The 17,933-nt window shown below is 44.0% G+C and overlaps 1 protein-coding gene across 1 annotated transcript in view; it reads right to left on the bottom strand.

Annotated features, from left to right (window-relative positions):
- Window positions 1-17,933, bottom strand: part of LOC134356672 (copine-9-like) — a 585,942-nt gene that overhangs the window by 473,863 nt on the left and 94,146 nt on the right. Inside the window, exon 3 of the mRNA XM_063067690.1 lies at window positions 11,138-11,184. Within this exon, the coding sequence (XP_062923760.1) occupies window positions 11,138-11,184 (47 nt within the window). The remainder of the gene's footprint in view (window positions 1-11,137; window positions 11,185-17,933) is intronic.

The following is a 17,933-nucleotide window of genomic DNA, read 5'->3' as shown; positions in this document are numbered from 1 at the left end:
AGATGGGGGGAGGGAAAGATGTGCTTCGTGGTGGGATCCCGTTGGAGGTGGCGGAAGTTACGGAGAATAATATGTTGGACCCGGAGGCTGGTGGGGTGGTAGGTGAGGACCAGGGGAACCCTATTCCTAGTGGGGTGGCGGGAGGATGGAGTGAGAGCAGATGTACGTGAAATGGGGGAGATGCGTTTAAGAGCAGAGTTGATAGTGGAAGAAGGGAAGCCCCTTTCTTTAAAAAAGGAAGACATCTCCCTCGTCCTAGAATGAAAAGCCTCATCCTGAGAGCAGATGTGGTGGAGACGGAGGAATTGCGAGAAGGGGATAGCGTTTTTGCAAGAGACAGGGTGAGAAGAGGAATAGTCCAGATAGCTGTGAGAGTCAGTAGGCTTATAGTAGACATCAGTGGATAAGCTGTCTCCAGAGACAGAGACAGAAAGATCTAGAAAGGGGAGAGAGATGTCGGCAATGGACCAGGTAAACTTGAGGGCAGGGTGAAAGTTGGAGGCAAAGTTAATAAAGTCAACGAGCTCTGCATGCATGCAGGAAGCAGCGCCAATGCAGTCGTCGATGTAGCGAAGGAAAAGTGGGGGACAGATACCAGAATAGGCACGGAACATAGATTGTTCCACAAAACCAACAAAAAGGCAGGCATAGCTAGGACCCATACGGGTGCCCATAGCTACACCCTTAGTTTGGAGGAAGTGGGAGGAGCCAAAGGAGAAATTACTAAGAGTAAGGGCTAATTCCGCTAGACGGAGCAGAGTGGTGGTAGAGGGGAACTGATTACGTCTGAAATCCAAAAAGAAGCGTAGAGCTTTGAGACCTTCCTGATGGGGGATGAAGTATATAGGGACTGGACATCCATGGTGAAAATAAAGCGGTGGGGGCCAGGGAACTTAAAATCATCGAAAAGTTTAAGAGCGTGAGAAGTGTCACGAACATAGGTAGGAAGGGATTGAACAAGGGGGGATAAAACCGTGTCGAGGTACGCAGAAACGAGTTCGGTGGGGCAGGAGCAAGCTGAGACAATAGGTCGGCCAGGATAGGCAGGTTTGTGGATCTTGGGTGGGAGGTAGAAACGGGAAGTGCGAGGTGTGGGAACTATAAGGTTGGTAGCAGTGGATGGGAGATCCCCTGAGCGGATAAAGTCAGTGATGGTGTGGGAGACAATGGCCTGGTGCTCCTTAGTGGGGTCACGATCGAGGGGTAAATAAGAGGAGGTATCCGCGAGTTGTCGCTGTGCCTTGGCAAGGTAGAGGTCAGTACGCCAGACTACAACAGCACCCCCCTTATCGGTGGGTTTAATAACAAGGTTAGGATTAGTGCGGAGTGTTTTTAATATACTCAATGACTTGGCCTCCATAGATGTCTGTGACAATGAATTCCAGTTTCACCTCCTTCTGGCTAAAGAAATTCCTCCTCATCTCTGTTCCAAATGTATGTCCCTCTATTCTGAGGATGTGCCCTCGAGTCCAAGACTCACCCACTATAGGAAATACACTTACCACTTACTCACACTACGTGTTAACCTTTAGAGAATCCTACACAAGAACTCCCAGGTCCCTTTGACCCTCAAACTTTTAATTTTCTCCCTGTTTATAAAATAGTCCATGCCTTTATTCCTTCTACCAAAGTACATGACCATACACTTCACTACATTATATTCCATCTGCCACTTCTTTGCCCGTTCAATCAATCTGTCTAAATCCTTCTGCAGACTCCCAGCACTACCTGTCCCTCCACCTATCTGAAAACTTGGCCACAGAACCATCAAATCCGTCATCCGAATCATTGACATAATGTGGAAAGAAGTGGTTCCAACACCAACAGCTGTGAAACACCACTAATCACTGGCAGCAAACCAGAAAAGAATCCTTTTATTTCCACTCTTTGCCTTCTGCCAGTCAGCCAATCTTTTAGCCATGCTAGTATCTTTCCTGTAATACCATGTACTCTTATCTTGTTAACCAGCCTTCTGAAAACCCAAGTAAAGAACATCCACTGACTCTCTTTTGCTTTTCCTGCCTGTCATTTCCGCAAAGAATTCCAACAGATTTATCAAACAAGATTTTCCCTCATGGAAACCATGCTGACTTTGGCCTATTTTATCAAGAGCCTCCAAGTACCCTGAAAACACACCCTTATCAATGGACTTCAATATCTTCCTAACCACTGAAATCAGGCTAACTGGCCTATAACCTCCTTTCTTCTGCCTCACTCCCTTCTTAAAGAGTGGAGTGACATTTGCAACTTTCTGGGTCTCCAGAATTATTCCAGAATATAGTGATTTTTGAAAGTTCATTACTAATGCCCCAACAGTCTCTTCAGCTACCTCTTTCAGAGCCCTAGGTTGTAGCCCATCTGGTCCAGATGACTTATCTACCTTCAGACCTTTCAGTTTCCCAAGCAACTTCTCAGTAATAGCAACATCACTCACCTTTTACCCCCTGACACTCTCGAATTTCTGGCAGTGAAGACTACAGGAAAATACTTAAGTTCATCCACTGTTTCTTTGTTCTCCATTACTACCTCTCCAGCATCATTTTCTAATGGTCTGATCACCACTCTTGCATCTCTTTTACTCTTTATATATTTGAAAAAAATTTCTGGTAATCTCTTTTACTTTACTGATTACTTCATATTTAATTTTTTCTCTCCATATGATCTCCTTGTGTTGGGCACGTGGCCAAGTGGTTAAGGCATTCGTCTAGTGATCTGAAGGTTGCTAGTTCGAACCTCAGCTGTGGCAACGTATTTGTGTCCTTGAGCAAGACACTTAACCACACATTGCTCTAGTGTCTTTATAAGGAGTGGCGCCCCACACAGACTTCCAATTTGAGCCTTGTGGGGCATGAAAGTGCCCAGCGCAGGCCTCTCGTGGTCTGAGTCGACGATGTTTCCCTCCCTCTCCTTATGATCTTTTTAGTTGCCTTCCATTGGTTTTAAAAAGCTTCCCAGTCCGCTAACTTCCCACTAATTTTTGTTATATTATATACCCTCTCCTTTGCTTTTGTGATATCTTTGGCTTCCCTTGTCAGCCACAGTTGTCTCATCCTCCTTTTAGAATATTTCTTCTTCTTTGGAATATAGAGTTTTTATCCTGTGCCTTCTGAATTGCTCCCAGATACTTCAACCATTGCTGCTTTGCCATCATTCCTGCTCATGTTCTCTTCCAATCAACTCACCAGTTCCTCTCTCATACCTCTATAATTCCCTTTACTCCACTGCAAAACTGATACATGTGACTTTATCTTCCCCCTCTCAAACTGCAGGATGAATTCTATCATATTATGATCACTGCCTTCTTTACCTTTCACTCCTTAATCAAATCTGATACGTTACCCAATAAACAATCCAGAATTGTCTTTCCCCGAGTGGACTCAACCACAAGTTGCTCTAGAAAGCTATGTCATTAGCACTCTACAAATTTCCTCTCTTGGGATCCAGCACCGACCTGATTTTCCCAATCTACCTGCATTTTGAAATCCCCCTTGGCTATCATAACATTATTCTTTTTACATGCCTTTTCATTGTAATTTGTATTGCATATCCTGGCTACTGTTCAGACGCCTGTGTATGATTCCCATAAGTGTATTTTTACCCTTGCAGTTTCTTAACTCTACAAGAATTCTACATCTTCCGATCGTATCTCTAACTGTGCTACAAGATCATCTACCTTATTCTCAGTCCTGCACTTATCACCTTTATCAATTTTGTCCACATGTTACACTTCAACTCACACCAATGACTGTAATTTTTCCCCATCATCTGCTGGTCCTTCCTCACGGTCTCACATTTACACACTGCATCTACTTATATACCAACTACCCCAATCTCTGCCCTTTCCTTCTTGTGCCAATTCTCCTGCCAAATTAGTTTAAACCCTCCTCAACAGGTCTAGCATACCTACCCGTAAGGATATTTGTCCCCCTTGGGTTCACGTGTAACGAGTCCTTTTTGTACAGGTCATACTTTCCCCAGAAGGGATCCCAAAGACTGAGAAATTTGAAAACCTGTGTTCTGCACCAATTCCTCAGCCATGCATTCATCTGCTAAACCATTTTATTCTTATCCTCACTGGGACGTGGCACAGGCAGCAATCTAGCAATTACTACCCTGGAGTACCTGCTTTTCGGCTTTCTACCTAACTCCCTATATTCTCACTTCAGGACCTCCTCATGTTTCTTACCTACAGTATGTCATTGATACCAATATGTACCAGGACTTCTGAATGCTCACCTTCTCTTTTTAAAATGCCGTGGATCAAGTCTGAGGTATCCCGTACCTTGGCAGCTGAAAGTCAAAATACCATCTGAGTGTATTTTTCATGTTCACAGAACCTCCCGTCTGTTCTCCAATCACCTATCACTACAGCACTCCTCTTCTCCCCACTTCCCTTGTGAGCCAGAAAGCCAGACTTAGTTCCAGACACCTGGTTGCTATGTAAGCAAACCACCCCCCAACAATACCAGAAGCACTATACTTATTACTGAGAGGCATAGCCACAGGAGTGCTCTGCATTGGGGGCCTATACCCTTTCCCTCTCCTGACGGTCACCCACGTACCTGCCTCCTGCAACTTACAGGCGATGACTTCTCTGTAGTTCCTAACCATCACATCCTCTTTCTCCAGTATGAGCCAAAGGTCATCGAGCTGCAGCTCCAGTTTCTTAACCTGGTCCCTAAGGTGCGGCAACTCGATGCACCTTGTGCAGGTGTAGCTGTCAGGGAGATGGGAAGGCTCCCAGAGTTCCCACATCTCTCACAAAGAACGTACCACTACATCTATACCCATTCTCAGTGCACTAACTATGTATTAACAGACAAAGAAAGAGAGAACACTTGCTAGAAACATACTTAGAACCTCTGCCTGTGCTTGTCCAAGCTTGTTGAGTGAAAGCCTCCCGTTCTAATATTGGCCTGCTCCAACAGTTTTTATTGGCTCATGCCTGACGAGATCTGTTCTTTTCAAATGGCTCCTGCCTCACAATGATATCTCCCTCACCCGCTACTTCAATTTACGACTCAGCCCCAACGAGACTTGTTCTTTTCAAATGGTTCACACCTTGCAATGATGGCAGGAGATTGCACACCTTCATTAGCCATGGATAGATACCAGAAATCTGGAAGATGGCAAAAGTTGTCTCCTTTTTAAAAGGGGTAGTAGAGATAAGCCTAGAAACAACAGGCCAATGAGACTTGTATCTGTAGGGTTCTCAGTAATATTAGATGGACTGTTAACTGTTAATTGCTTATTATAAAATGGCTTTTCTGAAGTGTTATAATAAAATGGCTTCTTGTACTGTTAACTGCTGAGTAAGGGGTTCTCTGTGGCAGCATGTTTGGATTATAGTTAGTGATAATGGAACTTGTATTCATTTGCTAGCCAATGGAAGTCATGTTATGCTATCTTGTACATGTGTGCTGAGCGGAGGATCGCGGGCTTTCTCGGGAGGCGTGTGGAGAGGACGTACATGTGGGAACAGACCGCGGTTCCAGGGCGGCAGATACCGGACCTCAGCGGTTCGGATGGTGGCCGAAGTCTCAGAAGGACATGGTGGATGGAATCAGAGGCGTGAGCTCCAATGTATTAAAATAATATGTGCACAACACTGATAAATTTACTTATTTAGCGCCTTTACTTTTAGTTGTTTCTACTAACCCATCATTACGGATTGCTATAAAGTATATTTCATTACCCGTACTTTGTCTATTGTTTGATATTGGTGTCGCGGCTGATATTTGGGGGTCTCACACTGTCCTGCACCAAGCGTTGACACTGTTTGGCAGGGGGTCGACGGCGATTCACCCTAGACAACGGGAGTCAGGTGGGGTTAAAGAGGTTACATATCAGTATAGGGAAGTTGTTGGAGAAGATTCCTGGGGGCCAAGGGATGGTTCAGAACTTATTCACTTGGAAAAATGAGGCACTGATTAGGGGGAATCAGCATGGTTTTGTGCAAGACTTACAAATCTGAGTTTTCCACTTCCTGGGGAGATTGAGGTGAGCCGGGCTCCACCCATCCCATTTTACAGCAGCACCATCGAGAATGTCCTGACCAGCTGTATCACCATCTAGGATGGGAATTGCAAGGCATCTGACCATTATGCTACAAAAGATTGCGAGGGCTGCTGAGGGGATCATCGAGCACTCTCTTCCACCCATTAGACATATTTATCAGAAGCATTGCATACGCAGCACCCTTGTCTTTGTTAGTGATCCTTCCCATCTGCCCAACCAACACTCTGACCCCTACCATCAGGTAGGATGGGAGACAGCTTCTTCCTCCAGGCCCTGAGATTACTGAAGTCCCTGCACCATGTATGAATCTCATCATATGCTCTCATCATGTATGCAGCCCCAGTAGCATTATACTTTTTACCTTTTAACTTGTATTGTATATGCACCTTATTATTTGGTAATTTATTCTTGGTAATAAGGCTTTATGTGTTATGTGTGTGTGTTATATGTACTGTGTTGTGCAGTTTACTCCAGAGGAAAGTTGTTTCACTTTGCGCTATACATGTGTACGGTTGAAAGACAACAAAATAACTTGAGCTCGCACTTAAGGAGGTAAATAACTAGAAAGGCAGAGTGACAGACACAGTTTATGTGGACTTTATTTGCGTTTTTGAGAAGGTCCTGCAAGGTAGGCTGCTTCAGAAAGTTAACGCACAATTTGTGTTGGCAAACTGAATCCAAAACTGGCTTGGTTAAAGGAGGCCAAAGTTAGTGTTGGAGGGGTGCTTTACAGACTGGAAACCAGTAACAAGTGGTGTACCGCAAGGATCATTTCTGGGAGCCATGTTGTTTGTTATACATGTATATGAATTAGATGAGAATGTAGATTGTCTGTTTAGCAAATTTGCAGAAGACAAGATATAGAAGTCATATATAGGAAAGACGGTTGTCTAAGGATGCAGCAGACATGAGGTCGGCTAGAAAGTTGGTGGAGTGGTGGCAGATGGAATTTAATCAAGGCAAGTGTGAGGTAGTACACATTAGGCATTCAAATTTGTGTAAAGACATATATAGTAAATGGCAGAGACTAAGAGACTATCTGTTGATATACAGAGAGACCTTGATGTAGAAGTCTATAGCTTGCTGAAAGTGCTGACACAGGTGTACAAGGTAGTAAAGAAGGCATTTGGTATCCTTGCCTTCACAGGCCAGGGTAATGCATCTCAGGGCTGGGACTTCACATTGTAGCAATACAAAACATTAATTAGACTTCACTTCGCAGATTGTGTACCGATCTGGCCACCACATTATGTGAGGGGTGCGGTAGAAAAAATATCGAAGAGATTCATCATCGTTCTGATGAAGGGTCTCATTTTCATAATATTGGTTGCTTATTCCTCTCTATAGGTGTTGCCTGACCTGCTGAGTTCCTCCAGCACTTTGTGTGTATTGTTCAATTTCCAGCATCTGCAGAACCTCTTGTGTTTAGGTATAAGTGAGTTTGATTAGGCTGGGTTTAATCTCATAGGTATTTCAGGGGTGACCTTATAGAGCTTTGTCAAACTGTGGGACACATAGATCAAATTTGTAGTCAGATATCTTTATTCGCAGGGTGGGGGATTGTAGAACTCGTGGGAACAGGTTTAAGGTAAGAGGAGAGGAACTTAAAGGAGATATGAGGGGCAAATTTCTGCCCCACACAGAGTGTGGTGATTATCTAAAATAAGGTGGTGGTAGAGATGGATACTAGTGCAGTATTTAAAAGGCATTTGGACTGGTAGTCAGATGGGAAAGGTACAGCAGGATACAGGTCTAAATACCGATGGGATTAGAGTAGATAAGCAGCATAATCAGCATGAATAGGTGGGTTGAAAGAACTAGTACTGTACTGTATGATTCTAGTAGGGCCAATGGGATTGCACTGCCAAGTAAGTAGCACGAGTTAAATAGGCCTTTCCTATTCTGTCACAGATTGTTGTGAGAGTACATGGTAAAACTGTGCTGGAGTCCAGATGGATTTGGAATTTGAAATAATATTGACAACAGCTTGCATTTACATGGCACAGTACAAGAGAATCCCAAAGAATTTCTGGGAGTTAACCAGTGTGGGAGATAGATGTAATGTTCCGGGAACAGAACTGGGGTCAGGCTTTTGTTTTGCCTAATGTTTTATTAGATGTTTCAAATACTTCAAAAGTACATTTAATGTCAGAGAAATGTATGCAATATACATCCTGAAATGCGTTTTCTTCGCAACCATCCACGAAAACAGAGGAGTGCCCCATGAATGACAGTTAAATGTTAGAACCCCAAAGCTCCCCCCCGCCACCGCACGTAAGCGGCAGTGAGCACAGTCCCCCCCTCCCCCCACCGGCAAAAAAAAAGCATTGGCACCCAGAACTGAGCACTCAAGCATGCAGCAAAAGTAACAGTAAGGACACAGTCTTGCAGTACATTGTTCACCCGGTATTCGACATACCACAGGCTCTCTCTCTCTCTCTCCCTAATACAGGAGAAAGCGATGTCTCCATTTCACCTGGTTCATCTGCTAATGGTAATTCTATGGACAGATAGCAGAGTGACAGTGGAGGGGTGGGTGAGGGATGGAGTTCTGGGAAAAATGCACAAGCTGGCGACATTAATATGACCTGATCTTCCTCCTGAGACAGATTTCCATTCTGCTATGACTTCCCGCATATTTATCTGTCTGCCAAAATCACTTAATCAGACTTTGCAGTCATTTCTTTTATCATTGCTTGTTGGAATTTGTAGCGCGTAAATTGGGAGCACCGTCTCCATATATTACAGCATTTGACAAGTGCTACATTGCCTGTGGGATGCAAACGTTTGTGACAGGTGTTATATAAACACCACTAACATGATAATACAGTCTCTCAAAAGCTTTGTATCAAGATGAAATCAGTAGCAAACCTGCAAATATGAAACCGCAGAAATCTGTTTTACATTCCTCAAAAAAGTGAAAATACTGTTACACAACGTATAGATTCACCACTGATCTACTGCTGCCAAAAATACTTTTATTTTTAAACTGACATACTCTCCTGAATTCTCCTAAACACTTAATTGGATTTTAGGTAATCACACAAACATGAAGAACCCACAGCCAGTTCAGCTAATTAGCTGTCAACCAATAAAACAGGTTTCATTTTCCAATACATTCTTTAATTATCTTGGGCATTTTCCATGCCTGCAGATGTGGATTAACTATAATTCATGGCAGTAATAATCCTTTCTAATAAATTTTTACCTGTCATAATAGGATAACCCCACTAAATCTTGACTGCCTTACAACTTATATACTTACTGCAGCCTCAGCAAGGCAGCCAGCATAATCAAAGTCCCTACCCACCCCATACACCCTCTCCCATTGGGCCAAAGATATAAAAGCCTGAAGGATCAAGGACAGGTTCTAACCCAATGTTTTAAGATTATTGAATGGTTCCCTAGAACGATAAGATGAAGTCTTGGCTTCTGCCTCATTCTGCTCTTTCACCTCACTGTTTAGCTGCACCGTACTTCCTCTGTAGCTGCTACACGTTACACTGTAAGGTTACCGTTTTACCTCTCCCAGCTCAACGCACTGTATAATGAATTGATCTGTATCAATAGTTTTCAAGACAAGCTTTTCACTTTATCTCAGTACATGTGACAATAAGAAACCAGTATCAATACCAAACTTCCTTTGTTCTTTTCTCCCCAGTGCTCTTGGGGTTAGACTTTTGACTTTCTTATTTTTCCCTTAACACCACAGCAGACGTAGGGAAACTGAAGACACAGAAAGGCTCTTTCTATCCAGCAAACAGGCTAAAAGGGTGCCAATGATAGGATAGTGGCTAGCGCAACGCTATTACAGCTTGGGGCATCGGAGCTTGGACTTCAATCCCAGTGACTTAGACCATAAGACCATAAGATATAGAAGCAGAAGTAGGCCATTCGGCCCATCAAGTCAGCTCTGCCATTCAATCATGGGCTGATCCACTTCATCTAGTCATCCCCACTACCCTGCTTTCACCCCCATACCCTTTGATGCCCTGGATAATCAAGAACCTATCTATCTCTGCCTTAAATACACCCAGTGACTTGGCCTCCGCAGCTGCTCATGGCAACAAATTCCACAGATTTACCACCCTCTGACTGAAGGAATCTCTGTAAGTCCTTCTCATAGAATGTGTGGATTTTCCCCGGGTGCTCCAGTTGTCTCCCACAGTCCCATGTACCAGGTATGTTAGTTGGCTACTGTAAATTGTCCCGTTAAATTGGAGTTGTTGGGAGTTGCTGGGGCAGCATGGATCAAAGGGCCAGAAGGGCCTATTCAGATTGTATCAATCAATAAACAAACAAACAAACTGTTCAGATTAATAGATCACAGCTCTGTGTTTCCTTTTCTGCTTCTTTTCAACACTAATTTCTTTTCCAAACCTATGTACTATAGAGTAATAGAAACTGAATCTTTTAACCTTCTGCACATTCACTCTTCAAATAATGACAAAGGGGTCCATTCAACCCATCAAATCTATAAAAGCTCACAAGGCAATCTAGACCCCCATATATTTCTCCTGTAATCTGCTACCACCATTCACTTAAACATGAGAGGTGATTTACCATCAGATGTTTTAGGGGTCTGGGAGAAAATCCACTGACAGAATGTATAAACTCCACACAGACAGCACCCAAAAGTCTAGATTGAACCTGGGTCACTGAAAGTGTGAGGGTGCAGGTGGACCTGCTGTACCACTATGTCGCCCCAGAGCCTGCTTAATCCTTCAGCACTGGCAATCACTGTAACAGTCATCACAAACAGACCACTGTAAGTAACTTGTCCAGTTGAATCTTCATCATATTCAGTCAGCAAGCATTCAAACTCGTTTTGCCAATACCTACTTCTGAATCAGAAACTAAAGCATTCTTTGATGAAAACAGAACCTTCCATTTCTGGCCATTAATTTCCTCACTCACTAATGAACGCTATGTTATTTGGGATTAGTACCATTTCATGCCAGCAACACAAGTTATTTTCTTTCTCTGGAATGGAAAGTTCTGAGATCCTGAAATACCAGCAGACATCCCAAAGATATGATGTATCTGTAAATTCTATATCATGCATTCCATAAATCCATTTATTTTATCTCATACATGAGATTATAAAATAATAGCTCACCTCTCGCCATTCTTTGCTGCCAATCCCTTGAATGTAAAGCACAACAACTGCAAGAGAGGAAGAAGAGTTCGAGATGAGTGTGCAGCGAATGACATAAAACTCAGCTGAAACTTTCCCAACTATAGATGGTAACAAGAAGAAAGGAACACATATTAGATACAGAGTCAATAAAGAGTCTTGGCTTATTCATAACAGAAACAATTTGATGCACTCAACCAAAATGAAACACCGCACCTTTCTCCACTTAATGGCTGTACAGACATCCAGGGATGTCGATCTTCCTGAGGAAGGTTTGCATTTTCTGTTTACTGAACTTAACGATTATGTCATTTCCCCTATACTTCTTCTCCAAGGATCGACACCTTGGGGTGGTAAAATGACTTGTGAATTCCTGAGATCCCAAAGAGATGCCATATGCAGCTGGGATCACCCATGGTGGTAAGATGGAGGAGGAGGCTTCAGACATAGAGCAATCCAACTAAGACCTCAGTGGTGGAGCAGGCAGGAGATGATGACACATCACAACGGCAGTGACGGAGAACGGGTGCAGCAGTGAAAGATCCCCAGACATCTTGCACTCTATGCCACTGGACTCTGACCCTGATTTGGCAAGTATCATGTGGTGGCTGTCCATGGTAAACAAAGTCATGCATCAGAATAACCTCCTAGGGGAACTTGAATGATTTGCACTACTACTGCTGAAAACCTTCCTCTGGATGGAGTGTAGGACGCTTATCTGATCTTGGTTGCTGTGAAACATATAATATCTTCCCCAAAAACTAGTCAAAAGGAAGAAAACACTGATGCAATTCATTTCCAACAGAGACGAGCCCACCAATCAGACTAGGAGATATCATTATAAGGAAGAATTTCTCACAAGTTCTTAACAACACCCCTGACCTCGTCAATTCTTCACAGCCTTAAGTCTCTACTTCTGCTTTGCAAAGCTCTGCATGTTCATCACCAGTGTTCTTGCCAAGTTCTATTATTTTATATTGCACATTAACTTCAAGGTCTTTATTACTGTTTATATAATTCTCCAGAACTCCCTTTTAGTTCTAATGGACTCTTTCAGCAGTACATACCAACAATTAATTTTATTCCATATTATCGCTTCCCCTTGACGTACTTTTCTCATAAATATTAATCTGTATGTAGATGCCTGCTGATAGCTCCTATCAGCTTGAACCAGTACCACCATCCTCCTCGAACCTCTCTCATTAACAACATGTTTCCAGCCACTCACTGGATCTTTATTTGTTTTTCACACTATTCTCTGTAAACTCTGGAGACAGCTGTGTGTGATAATCCCAGGAGATCAGCATTTTCTGAGATACTCAAAACACCCAATCTGGCACCAACTAACATTTCACAGTCAAAGTCACTTGGATCATATTTCTTCTCCATTCTGATGCTTGGTCTGAACAACAAATGAACCTCTTGACCATGTCTGCATGTTTTTCTGTATTAAGGTGCTGCCACATAATTGGCTAATTAGATATTTGCGTCAAGGTGTACTTGCTTAATAAAGTGGCCACTGAATGTATGTTGGTCTCAACTCCTCTTCTGTGCTGAATCTCAAGAGCCTTTTGAAAACTTAACTACCTCCTTGTTAAATACCATCTGGAATGGCGAATTCCGGGATTCGCCATGCTTTGTGTGAAGAAATTCCTACTCTGTTCATCTTAAAATGACCACCCTCTGTTCTTGAAGCTATACCTTCCAACATGACTGGACAAAAGATTTGTGTCCTCTTTTACCAGAGATTAAATAATTTAAAAAGCCTACGGAGTACGTCAAGGGAAAACCAAATGGTGAAACTTCATTCAAGAACCATATCCCTTAGAAGCTCCACACATCAAAGTTGCTGGTGAATGCAGCAGGCCAGGCAGCATCTCTAGGAAGAGGTACAGTCGACGTTTCAGGCCGAGACCCTTCGTCTGGACTAACTGAAGGAAGAGTTAGTAAGAGATTTGAAAGTGGGAGGGGGAGGGGAAGATCCAAAATGATAGGAGAAGACAGGAGGGGGAGGGATGGAGCCAAGAGCTGGACAGGTGATTGAAAACGGGGATATGAGAGGATCATGGGACAGGAGGCCCAGGGAGAAAGACAAGGTGGGGGGAAACCCAGAGATGGGTAAGGGGTATAGTCAGAGGGACAGAGGGAGAAAAAGGAGAGTGAGAGAAAGAATGTGTGTATAAAAATAAATAACGGATGGGGTACGAGGGGGAGGTGAGGCATTAGCGGAAATTAGAGAAGTCAATGTTCATGCCATCAGGTTGGAGGCTATCCAGACGGAATATAAAGTGTTATTCCTCCAACCTGAGTGTGGCTTCATCTTTACAGTAGAGGAGGCCGTGGATAGACATGTCAGAATGGGAATGGGATGTGGAATTAAAATGTGTGCCCACTGGGAGATCCTGCTTTCTCTGGCGGACAGAGCGGAGGTGTTCAGCAAAGCGGTCTCCCAGTCTGCGTCAGGTCTCACCATTATATAGAAGGCCACATCGGGAGCACCGGACGCAGTATATCACTCCAGCTGACTCACAGGTGAAGTGTCGCCTCACCTGGAAGGACTGTTTGGGGCCCTGAATGGTGGTAAGGGAGGAAGTTTAAGGGCATATGTAGCACTTGTTCTGCTTACAAGGATAAGTGCCAGGAGGGAGATCAGTGGGGAGGGATGGGGGGGACGAATAGACAAGGGAGTCACGTAGGGAGTGATCCCTGCGGAAAACCGGAGGGGGGGGGGAAGATGTGCTTAGTGGTGGGATCCCGTTGGAGGTGGCGGAAGTTACGGAGAATAATATGTTGGACCCGGAGGCTGGTGGGGTGGTAGGTGAGGACCTACCACCATTAGAAGCTCAAAGGCTTATTGTTATTACCAGTGGGGAGAAACTGCAGGTTTTGCTGAATAAAGGAGGGTATTCGTATGAGATAGTTTCCTAGTTCATCCAACCCCATGAATGGAGGTAAGTGCTGATGTAGAGACAGTAACCAAAGTTTATTCATAATAATTCCAACAGGACATCGGTGGCTTAGATGAGCGACACCATGAGACATAACATTCTCAAAACTAGGACCCCACGATTAGCGTGACTCAGGCATCCGTTAAGGTACTATGAGTAAGATGGCAAGACACACAAAATACTGCAGGAACTCAAGATCTATGGAACCGAATAAACTGTCAACGTTTTGGGCCAAGACCCTTCTTCAGGATTGGAAAGGAAGGGGAAGACACCAGAATAAAATGGTAGGGGAAAGGAAGGGGGCTAGCTAGAAGGTGACAGATGAAGCCAGGTGGGTAGAGAAAGTAAAGGGCTGGAGAATAAGGAATTGGATTGGAGAGGAGAGTGCACAATAGATGACAGGGAAGGAGGAGGGAACCCGGGTAAGGTGATAGGCAGATGAGGAAAGATAAGAGGATAGAGTGGAGAATGGAAGGGATGGGAAAGGAAGGGAAGATTTTTTATTACCAGAAGGCAATGTCAATGTTTATTCCATCCGGTCAGAGGCTATGCAGAAGGAATACAAAATGTTGTCCTCCACCCAGAGGGTGGCCTCATCTTGGCAAAAGAGGAGGCCATGGAATGACATGTCAGAATGGGAATAGAATCAGAATTCAAATGTTTGATCACCAGGAAGTTTCAATTTTGGCAGATGGAGTGGAGGTGTGTGACAAAGCCGTCCCCCAATTTACAATGGATCTCACCAGTGTAGAGGAAGCCAGATCGGGAGCACTGGGCTTAATAGACAGCCCCAGCAGATTCGCAGGTGGTGTGTTGCTTCAACTGCAAGGACTGTCTGGGGTCCTGAATAGAGAGGAGGGAGGAGGTTAATGGGCAGGTGTTGCACTTAGGCTATCTGCATGGAAATTGGAGAGAGGGTGGGAGGTAAAGACATGTTTGGTGGAAGTATCCCTTCATGGCAGGGGTTGCAGAGGATAATGTGTTGGATGGGGAGGCTCATGGGGTGGTAGGTAAGGACAAAAGGAACTCTATCACTGTTAAAGTAGCAGGAAGATGGGGTGAGCATGGGCATATTCAGAAAATGAAGGTGCTGGTGAGGGCAGCATCAATGTTGGAGGATGAGAATCCCTTTTCTTTGAAGGAGGAGGACACCTCTTTTGTTCTGGAAAGGAAAGCCTCATCCTGGGAACAGATGTGGCAAAGATGAAGGAACTGAGAAAACAGAATAGCATTTTTACAGGAGACAAGGTGGGCAAAGGTATAGTCATAGTAACCACAGGAATTCAAAGGTTTACAAAAGCTTACGGTTGACAGTTTGTCTCCAGAGAGGGAGATAGAGATATTGAGAAAGGGGAGAATGGTGTTAAAAATGGAACGAGTAACATGGAATCCTGAGCCTATCAAAATAAACTTAAACAGGTTTAAACAGAAAGCACCAGGAGAGCACATTACAAAGAACAAGTCAATGGAGAAAAAACACAAGGAAATCTAAACGATTATCAACTCTCTTTAAACAACATTTAACCAATTCAGCTGCCCTGAGAACCTCAAAGACCGATGGTTTCTGGTTCCCTGCACAAACTGGAAGAGCTCATTACAGGTCCCCTCTTTCTACTGTTCCCATCTATCCTCCTGACCTCCCTTCTTTGATTCCACGTATCACCTTACTTTCCTATCAGATTGCATCATTGACAGTCCTTTGGCACCTGCATCTGTCACCTCTAACCTCTATTGCTCCTCCTCCATCCGTTTAGCATCCCTCTCACCTGGATCCACCGATCACTTGCCAACTCTTATTTTGCTCCTTCCCCTCATCTCTATATACTGGCTATCTCCCCTCTATCTCCCCACCTTGATGAAGAGCATGGTCAAGAGCATCAAATAGCCATTTCCCTCCACAGATGCTGCTTGGTCCGCTAAGGCTCTCCACTTTACGGTGGTGTAGGAGACAACAGATGCTGGAATCCAACGCTTCTTGTTGGTGCTCCAGATTCCAGAATCTGCAGCCTCGTGAGTCTCCACCCCGTTCTCTCATCCTAAGCCATAACTATGGCTCTAGTATTGAATTGACTTCATTTCTTGCATACTTCACATACATGAGGAGTAAATATATTTACATTACATCTCTGTCTAAATGTGTAATGTGCAATCATAGTAATTTATAATAAATAAAACAGTCAATGTAACATAGAATACACTCAAATCAACGTGAGTTAATCAGTCAGATGGCCTGGTGGAAGAAGCTGTCCTGGAGCTTGTTGATCCTGATTTTTATGCTGCGGTACCGTTTCCCGGATGGTAGCAGCTGGAATAGATTCTGGTTGGGGTGACTCGGGTCCCCAATGATTCTTTGGGCCCTTTTTACACACCTGTCTTTGTAAATGTCCTGAAACAAGGGAAGTTGACAACTACAGATGCGCTGGGCTGTCCGCACCACTCTCTGCAGAGTCCTGCGATTAAGGGAGGTACAGTTCCCATACCAGGCAGTGATGCAGCCAGTCAGAATGCTCTCTATTGTGCCTCTGTAGAAAGTTCTTAGGATTTGGGGACCCATACCAAACTTCCTTAACTGTCTGAGGTGAAAGAGGCACTGGTGTGCCTTTTTCACCACACAGCTGGTGTGTACAGACCACGTGAGGTATTCAGTGACTTCATGTATTCAGACGAAACTGCCCCAGTTTGAAAGCAGAGAGCCACCTTGTCAGTTCTGTCTCTGAGAATACAGAATTATAATGTGGTTAAATCCCAATTAGTTCTCCATTTTGTAACATAGTTTGTGACTATTCTCCATTGCCTAACATGTCTACACATGCATGTATACTTCTGTGATGCTGCCTTTGCTCAGGCCACTTCCTAAAGAGTAAATGTGACCAGACTGGACTGAGTGAATTTCAGAGTGGTTGATTGGCTGGCAGATTGAACATAGAGCATTACAGCAATGTACAGGGCCTTTCCGGGAAGATGGCAAAATGCTCAGATGCAGCCACCTCTCTGCGTTCAAACAAAGGTATAATTATTCTTTCTTTACATCTTTTTCATGATCATAAGATGCTGCTGGATATTAAGAATATCAAGCACTATAGGTCTACCCTGCTGGTGTGTTGCTCGACAGCGATGGAGCTGGATCTCTTGTGCACCAAGTAGTAGCCTGCTTCAGCTACCTAGGGAAGAAGATGTCAGAGGCAGCACACAGAGTGTGGACCAGTGGACGCTGGTGATTGTCTTGGATGTTTTTGTTGTGATCACAAGACCCTGTTGGGCATTGGTAACATAGAATATGGCAAGTCCAGTTCACTGTCTCATTGGTGAGATCGACGGCTGGGGAGATGCGTTGCCTCGATTATTGCTCAGGTGAGACCTTTGTGCCTTAGGGTCACTAGGGAAGAAGATGCTGAAATTGGCTGTGTGCCGCTGGATTCCGTACTGTATTGTGTTTGGTGCTGCCCTCCAGTGTTCACTCAGTGAATGACAAAGAGGATTGTATTTGTCTGCATCTGCCCTTGTGTGAGATGAAAACTGCTGTGGGCTTGCTCTTGCAGAAACGTGGCTCCGGGACAACTTCCATGCACAATAAATCTACAGGTTATCACCCCTTGTAATAATGATCAGTTAGGCACAGAGAGAATCTGTATTTACCGACAAATACTTTTATTGTCTCCACAGAAGAGCATGTGAACTTACACAACCAATACTTGTGGGCACAACTAAGTTTTCCTGACTTTCCATGAACAGTCAAAGAAAAGAGAATGTAATACCAGTTGAAAAGGAGTTTCTACTGCTAGCCACGTGTTCCTCGTAAGTCCCTTTTCGAATCTCCATGTGTCCGTGGG

The sequence above is a fragment of the Mobula hypostoma genome, chromosome 15 (genome assembly GCF_963921235.1).
Source record: "Mobula hypostoma chromosome 15, sMobHyp1.1, whole genome shotgun sequence".
In the NCBI taxonomy this organism is placed as follows: Eukaryota; Metazoa; Chordata; class Chondrichthyes; order Myliobatiformes; family Myliobatidae; genus Mobula; species Mobula hypostoma.
The sequence above is the reverse complement of the archived record's forward strand: the minus strand, read 5'-3'. Positions and strand labels throughout refer to the sequence as shown.